Raw genomic sequence first — 8308 nt, 5'->3', positions numbered from 1 at the left:
CAAAATCATTTAATGAAGTGCACACCAGTGCAGCGACTCACCTTGTCAGCCTCCAGCATTGCCACCTCTCTACCTCTGCCCATCAAATTACCGCACTGGAGCAACAGAACCTAAACAAAGCCAAATTCTGACTTCAAAGAAACCCTGATTTCTACATAAGTAATGCAGAAAAAGCAAGTTGCTTCTATCAAAATATTTTATTTTGAAAAGCACAGGAACAATGGTATTTGTGACCAGCAATATGCTATTTGCAACAAATTGCTCTTCTTGCAAGATTGCATTTCCCTAAAGCAGTTGTGGGGGTGGGTTCCAGGTTAGATTTTGTCAGAATAAACCTGTTCCCACAACCCTTCTTCATTTTTTTTGTAGATGCGAGGTTTCCTGTCAGGGAACAGGGACCGAGATGGAAAGGGATGTTCTTTTAGAAATGTTAATGTCGATCTAATGTGGGAAACAAAGTGGGGAGGCTCAGCCAGGGGCGACGTGGAAAGGTTCTGTAAAAGAAGATGGAAGCAAGAGCTGCTTGACATTCAGGACACAGTGTTCTCATTACCCTGCCCTTCTAGACGGTTATTCCCCACCCTCCCAGGGACAGCAGTGCTCTGGGAGAAGTTTTGACAGACTGCAACACTGCTCTCTACTCAGCTAGAAGGCAAAGAAAAAAAAGTAAACAAAACCCAGTTAGTTTCAGGTACCTGTAAAATCTGTGCATCATCTTGTTCCAACCAGAAATCCACGTGTGGGAAAGGCCCCCAGAAATAAGGCCCAATCCGGAGTTGTTCTGTCTTTGCATCATAGATGTTGGTCAGCTGTAAGAACACAGGGAGGCTGCAGAGGCGGCCAGGGCTCCCCCGGACAAGGAGCTCTGACAGCCAGCCTGAAATGGTAACAACGCGCCCAGAACCCAAAGGCAGAGAGCTACCACAGGGTATTTTCCTCAAAACTGGGATGTTTGATTGCCCCTAACTGTTGTCCCCTTCCCATTCTCCCCGTTCCTTTTACTCACTGGTGCTCCTGTTAAAACGTGGGCTGAACGCAGATCCTCATCCGGCCCTTTTTCTGGGAAGGTTGCTGGGAAAATCTCTGCTGTTTTAACGTTCACAGCTGGTAGGAAATGGAGATTAAACACAGGAAGAATTGATTGTTTTGAGGCACTTCCTTACAACAACCATGTCCCCAACAACACTGTGTTACAGAACTGCAGAATCCATCACACACTTGGATTCCTCAAACCACAGGCCTGCAATAGCACATTTCTACTTCATTTCCTTTGGCAGCATTTCAATATTCCAGACATGCGCGAACTAATTAGAAAAAACCCCTGAGTAATCAAAGAGAAGAAGATTAAATTCTAAGTATAAATCTAGTGCAGTAGCTTGATGTTGATAAACTCTTAAGTGCAGTTAAAGGAAAAAAATCTGTTTGCATTCGTACACGGCCTCTTCCATGTGTGCATCTCCCCATCTCCCACAAGAAATGGGTTTTTACCTGTGCCTCTGACAGCAGTGTGCAACTTTTAGGGTGGCCTTCCCTCAGTCATTAAAAGCAGCCCATTTACTACTGGAATCTGAAATGCAATCCACCAAAAGAAAACTCAAGTCTAATTTAGCAAACTCACCTATTCCATAAATGATTGGAAAGTGAATATCCTGTTCTTCTCTGTCATTTAGTTCTGTAACGAAAAAAAAAGAAGTCAAGCTTGTAGGGCTTTGGATTTTAGTCTGAGCAGCATTTATTTAATTGTACGTTATTGGAGAGCAAGAGATCTGATGTTGCATAAGACAGAAAAACGCAAGGAAGCTTGAAAGAATTATGGAAAAGAAGGCAGAGGTCAGTAACAACACGCGTGGGACTCGGAGCTGTCTCCTAACAGAACAGCCAGCTCCAGCCAACTGCCCCTGCTTCTGCATGGACAATTTACAGGAAAAAAACCACAATGCAGAACCACCATGATGCCAAGGTTCAAAGATGTGAGTCACCAACACCTCTGACACGGAAAGAGGATGGAACGTATCGTGTATCAACATGATACAAAGAAAAGGAAATAACTGCTCCACTGACTCACACACTATGAACTAACTGAAGTTTATGAATTAACCAGCAGCCCAGCAGAACAAAGGTCCCTAAGTGCCCCTCTCAGCTGTAAGATATCCACAGGCACAGAGCCTGTTCCTTGGGACAAACGTGCCACAGTGACCTGGCCATGATTACGAGCTGGCTGCAGTGCAGCAGCACTTGGTAAGGAGAGAATCCCCCTGCAGTGGCTCTCTGACATCACCACACACACAGCAGCAGCAAAACTGAAAATTACACATCAGTATGGAGGGCTTGTGCTCTTCTTTCTTACAGCACAGAGAAAAAGCCGTATCTGAGAAGCCCCCTGCCCTTTTATTTCAGGGAAGGTACTTCCAAACCCAAGGGAACATTTTCTTACCTGTTACACAGAAAGTCACTAAATGAACATCCTCCGGCTGGAGGTCAAATGCTCCTGTGATGACAAGGACAGCAAAAATGTCAGTGAGTGGTGGCAGGGCTCTGCTGTCTGGGGGTGAGGGGTACACACCTAAACCCCTGCCCCAGGCAGGGCAACACTGCAAACTGGCTTCTGTACATTTGCTTCAAACCAACAGGAATTTACAGAGAGGGGCCGTTTGTAACAGCAGAACTCTGCTAAGAAAGTGCTCTGCCACTTTACTGCCACTGGTTTAGCTCTGGCATCACATCAGCTCTGCTCTAGTCTGCTATACATTTAGCAGCTTACATTTAAACGTTTTTTTCCTAAACTGTTACATATATAGTGAACAAACCCAGTCTTTCATTAACTACAAATTAGTTCTGCCTTTCACCATCCCAAACACCAGAAAAAAACCCTCTTTCTGATAGCAATACAGCATTATTGATTCAAATTGTACCTTGACGCATGAAAAACAGAAGGTTAAAGTAAGTTATCCAGAATACTTTGTTCTGCACAGAGCTCTCCTATAACACACACTAGGTGTCATAGCCACAAGGCTGCAGCCCAGGCCCATTGGTTTCCCTTTTTTTGTTTACCCCTTAAACACGTCCCTCTAATCCTGACAGCTGCCCCATCCCTACCTCCTCCCCATTCCAGTGGGGCAGAGGCCTCTCCAGAGGTGAGAAAGTGCTCAGCACACTCCCAGGTAAGCAGGCACTTTACACTTCCAGTTGTAAATAAAGCACTGCCATCACTCCTCTGGACGACGGATTTTATAAACAGACCTGGCATTTTTCATTGGACAATTCCAAACAATAATGAAGTTTTACCTCATCACATTAAGGTACGAACTGAATGGCAACTAATGAACCATCACATGGACAGATCTGGAGAGTGACAACGCTTGCCCAAGATCCCACAGAAGATGAGCAGGAACCAAGGCAGGGATCAAAGCCCAGCTGAACTGCAGCCAACTCTCCCCAGCCGAGTATGAGGCAGGGAGAAGAGACAGGATCAGACCCAGCGGCCCAGGCACTGACCATGGGCAAGCCCCAGCAGTCCAGCCCCTCTCCACACCACGTTCTCAGGCAGAGAAAAAGACCCTTCAAAGTGAATCCATTTCTTTCCAGTATATGACTGGGGACTCAGACTACAAACTCGACCCAAATCCAGCCAGAACTATTTCTTTTTTTTTTTTTTTTTTTGGGGGGGGGGGACATGAGAGTGGAAAAAACGTGAACTTACTAAGAAGCTGATTAGTAAGTTTTTGTGATAACTGCCTATCATCATTGAAACCTCCAACTAGGTGCACTTCCAGCCTAACAGAGATGGAATAACAGGAAACAGCAATTAAAAAGACATCTCAAAATGAATAGCTTTACAAAATAATCCCCAGCCCAAACTGCAAAGCAATCATTAGAGAAGCCTCACTTATTACAATCACATGCACCAAGCTGGTTTGCATTACACAGCAAGTTATGGTAATTCCATCCTGAAAATTTCAGGGATCACCCAGGAAATAGCACAGGAGCAAGCTTGAAGAGGCATTAAATACATGCAGTTCTCTCCCAGGGGTATCTCTGGCACCTCTGGTTTGGACTGAACTTCGTAATCATCTTTCAGTTAATTAAACTCGAAGATTTTTGTTCCCATGACCTCCTCAAAATGATTCTGGACCATGCAGCAAGGTTCTTCTCTAAGCAGTGTCTATGTAAAGTTCTTACAGTCACGAATTTAAGTTCATGAGCTAGCTTTTGTTCTTCACAAACTACAGGGGCAAAACCCTCCACATCCAGAAAGAAGCTTGCCTGCTAAATTCTGTTTCAGAGCTTTTTACCCATTGTCCTGTCCTCCACATGACTTTTTTTTTTAAATGTGGACTTACAAAATTCCCTGACGGACTGTCAGACGCTGAAAAGAATTTACAAACACTCTGAAGGGAAAAACATAATACAAACCAAAAACCAGTTACATGGAAAATTTTGGAAAATCTCAAACAGAAGTCAAATGGGGAACAAACCTCGTGGTGGCATTTTACAGAGACACTCTTCAGAACAGAACCGTGCTTTGAAGGACCGCTAAAAATCCCCCCCCAAATCATCATCAGGGAGGTGATTTTCACTTTGCATGCGGCTGCGGAGGATTTCCTGCACGATCCCCTTGTCTGAAGCCCACAGATCACCTCACACGCCCCCCACCCCGTGCCAGCTGCAGCAGCTTTTGGGAGAAGCAGAGACGAGAAGGAGCAGAGCTGACCTGCCACAGCCCGTGGAGCTGGAGAAGGACCTCACTGAGCTCATGATGAGCGACACCTCGGCCTCGGTGTCGGAGCCGTCGCAGTGTGTCAGGCACGTGGCCCCGCTGCCTGCGGAGGGACAACAGGGACACGGTGACGGTGGCGGCAGCAGCGCAGTCCCCAGGGCTGCGGGGGACAGCTGCCCCAGCGCTGCCCCTCAGCACAGCACCCTCCAGCAGGGGCTGGGACGCTGAACCTCCCCCACCAAACACACCAAACCTCCGAGAGAGTCTTCAGTTAACACATCATGTGACTCCTGGGGGTTCAGGTTTGTGTTAATGTTAACTGCGATTTATTTTAGTAATCCCACACAAAGCAGGACTAATTCCTTATTTCAGGGGCACAGGCTTTGCTCTGAACGTCCTCTGGAGATACCTGTGTGTCGGAGCACAACTATGTGGCAGGTAGTGGCATCATCTGATCCAAGAATGGAAACAGAACCTATTTCAAAGGAGGAAAACACTGTAAGAACTCAGCTTTCACAATCGCTGCTGCAGTACAAGAAGAAATGTTTATGTTCCTACACACCATCTTTAGGGGTAGTCACTGCAAACTCTCTCTGCTGGACATAGAGAAGGCCTTTGGGTTCCACAATCTGAGCAGGCTGACTTCTCAGAAGTTTTGCCTTTTCCTAAAGATAAATGATAACAGATACTACAGTGGCTGAATTCTCAGGTGTAGCCATTACTTCACAGAAATATCACCTCTGAAAAGCAAAGGGACTCAGGTCACAGACAAACAAGAGGGTTTTGCATTACAGAGTATTCTGAATTTTGAAAGTTGTTCGCTTTCCTGACACTGGTCACGTAAATAGTGAAATCCCATCATCCCAGAGAGACACAAAACACCTTTCCCTGTTACATGGACCATAAAATGGAGGCACAATAAACAGCATTTGGACTGGGCAAAGATTACATTAGGTAACACCAGAACTGATCTTGGAAGTTTAATCAGAACAGGAAACTTGAAATGCAGAAGTTTCAGTCTTCTAGTGCCATCATCCAGAATATTTATTTTGCACTTATCAAAGCACTGTTGTTCACGAGCTTGACTGGCGTGTGGAAAACCCGGATTCCTGGGCTATGACTACTGCCGTGCCTCATCACAGACCTGCTGGGGACAGAGTGAAAGTTCCACTCTGGGCTCAAAAAACCCTTCACAGCCTTATCAAATTTGCCCTGGCTCTCTGCATAACCTCAGGGTCTGTAAAGGAACGCCTTCTGATGGGAAAAACAGCTCCCAGGCAGCTCGGCTCATACTCCTGGCTGGCACTCCGCCGTTCCATTAGAACATTTACACCCCGGAAGCAAGGTCAGCACCTTCCTCAGAGTGCCCACCTTGACTTTTTATGGCCAGTTTTTGTCATTTGAGGCAGAAAGGGCCCCGCCAGCCCCGGCCGCGCCGTCACCGTCAGCCCCTCCGCCGACACCCATTTATTTCTTTTCCATCACGCCGCCGCTCTCCGCTATCCGAGCGCGGGGTCGGGGCGGGAGCCGCCCCTGCCGCGGGCCGCCCCAGCCCGAGCCCGCCCCGGCCGCCAGCGCGGGCACCCCTCACCTCGAGCTGCGGGTGGGCGCGGATCATGTCCCCCGTGGGCCGGGCCAGGTCCACCCGCGCTCCGTTAACCAGCAGCGGCATCTCGGCGAGGCCCGGGCCCGGAGGCGGCTCCGCGCTCCCTCCCCAGGCCGCGCCGGGCCGGGCCGGGCGGCGCCGCGCGGGGCGCCGGGAAAGGGCGGCCACGGCCCCGCCCCCGCCGGGCACGGGCACCGGCACCGGCACCGGGGGGGAACGCGCCCCGGGGATGGGCACCGGGGAACGCGCCCCGGGGATGGGCACGGGCACCGGGGGGGAACGCGCCCCGGGGATGGGCACGGGCACCGGGGGGGAACGCGCCCCGGGGATGGGCACGGGCACCGGGGGGGAACGCGCCCCGGGGATGGGCACGGGCACCGGGGAACGCGCCCCGGGGATGGGCACGGGCACGGGCACCGGGGAACGCGCCCCGGGGATGGGCACCGGCACCGGGGAACGCGCCCCGGGGATGGGCACGGGCACCGGGGAACGCGCCCCGGGGATGGGCACGGGCACCGGGGAACGCGCCCCGGGGATGGGCACGGGCACCGGGGAACGCGCCCCGGGGATGGGCACCGGCACCGGGGAACGCGCCCCGGGGATGGGCACCGGCACCGGGGAACGCGCCCCGGGGATGGGCACGGGCACCGGGGGGGAACACGGCCCGGGGATGGGGATGGACACGGGGGGAACACGGCCCGGGGATGGGCACGGGCACCGGGGAACGCGCCCCGGGGATGGGCACGGGCACCGGGGGGGAACACGGCCCGGGGATGGGGATGGGCACGGGGGGAACACGGCCCGGGGATGGGCACGGGCACCGGGGGGGAACACGGCCCGGGGATGGGGATGGGCACGGGGGGAACACGGCCCGGGGATGGGGATGGGCACCGGGGAACGCGGCCCGGGGATGGGGATGGGCACGGGGGGAACACGGCCCGGGGCTGACGGAAACACGCCCGGCCTCGGCAGCCCTCTCTCAGAATTTTAACGCGGTAACCTCGCAGAGATTCCCCCACCTCCTGCCACTGCGGGGCATCCTTAAGTTGTGCTAAGAAATAATAACACCCCTAAAGCCACAGATTTACAAATCGCTGAATTATTAAGGTTGGAAAACGCCTGTGAGGTCACCGAATCCAACCTCTATCCGAACGCCACCGTGTCAAGTGTACCATGGCAGCGAGTACCCCGTACGGGCTTTCATTAAATGCCTCCAGGAACGGTGACTCCACCATCCCCCTGGACAGCCCATTCCAGTGTCATTCCAAATCATTCCCGCTGTCCAACATAAACCTCCCCTGGCAGTTTAAGTCACTTCCTTGTCCTGCCACTGGGTGCCTGCGACAAGGGGCCGATCCCCACACCACCATCCTCAACCCCAGCAACCACAAGGGGGATTTTCAGACAACGGCAAAGACAACTGGTTTTCCTTAAAGACCAGTTTGTTTGTTTGTTTTTTTCCTCCAGTTGTCTGTAGAAGACACTACGAGAAATAACCGTGGTAGCAGCAGAGTTAATTCACCCTGCAGGGAATGCGGACAGCCCACAACCCAAAGACAGAAATGCCCAGGACCTCAGCTCACCTTTCCCATCCATCTTCACAGAAGTGAACCATCCCTGGAAGTGTTCCAGGCCAGGCGGGACTGGGCTCTGAGCAAACTGGTCTGGGGGAAGATGACCCTGCCAGTGACAGGGTAGCTGGAACCAGGTGATCTTTAAAGGTCCCTTCCCCTACGCAGGCCATTCTATGACTTTGTGATTCCATAGCAGAACAAATGCTTTCTTCAAAAGATACGCTGCATTTCTCGTGAGACAAAATCGCAGCTCGGGACGAGCATTCCTCTCACAGCTGTCGGTATTTACAAAGTCTCTTTAACAAAACACCAGCACCTGCCAGCACAGGTGCCTGCAATAACTCAGAGCAAACCAGTGCTGTCACAGCAAAGGTTGCAGAAACACTTAAACAAAACTGTGTAACTTCAGTA

General features: G+C 51.3%; 1 protein-coding gene across 2 annotated transcripts; it reads right to left on the bottom strand.

Annotated features, from left to right (window-relative positions):
- Window positions 1–182: 182 nt before the first annotated feature.
- NTAN1 (N-terminal asparagine amidase) lies at window positions 183–7930 on the bottom strand. 2 transcript variants are annotated; one of them, XM_066198168.1, is made up of 10 exons: window positions 7907–7930; window positions 5280–5382; window positions 5127–5192; window positions 4712–4820; window positions 3701–3774; window positions 2435–2488; window positions 1619–1672; window positions 1007–1104; window positions 696–809; window positions 183–494 (listed from the first exon to the last, which is right to left on the bottom strand). In XM_066198168.1, exons 1-10 carry the CDS (start codon window positions 7913–7915, stop codon window positions 315–317), a joined length of 861 nt encoding a protein of 286 aa, XP_066054265.1. In that variant the 5' UTR covers window positions 7916–7930; the 3' UTR covers window positions 183–314. The 2 variants fall into 2 exon arrangements, with proteins under 2 accessions (XP_066054265.1, XP_066054263.1); XM_066198166.1 differs by lacking the exon at window positions 7907–7930 and adding an exon at window positions 6309–6466.
- Between the last annotated feature and the right edge of the window lie 378 nt (window positions 7931–8308).

This window comes from Chamaea fasciata, unplaced genomic scaffold (assembly GCF_029207755.1).
Source record: "Chamaea fasciata isolate MVZ Bird 193981 ecotype frontalis unplaced genomic scaffold, bChaFas1.0.hap1 SCAF_16, whole genome shotgun sequence".
NCBI lineage: Eukaryota > Metazoa > Chordata > Aves > Passeriformes > Sylviidae > Chamaea > Chamaea fasciata.
Note: the sequence above shows the minus strand (reverse complement) of the source record. Positions and strands in the feature narration are given on the sequence as shown.

Excerpts from the sequence above, each read along its gene's own strand:
- NTAN1 (XM_066198166.1), bottom strand. The coding sequence starts at position 6,389 with ATGCCGCTGCTGGTTAACGGAGCGCGGGTGGACCTGGCCCGGCCCACG. Across the intron at positions 5,383-6,308 it reads GCGCCCACCCGCAGCTCGAG|GAAAAGGCAAAACTTCTGAG; the intron begins GTGAGGGGTGCC and ends ATTTATCTTTAG. Across the intron at positions 5,193-5,279 it reads AGTGACTACCCCTAAAGATG|GTTCTGTTTCCATTCTTGGA; the intron begins GTGTGTAGGAAC and ends CCTTTGAAATAG.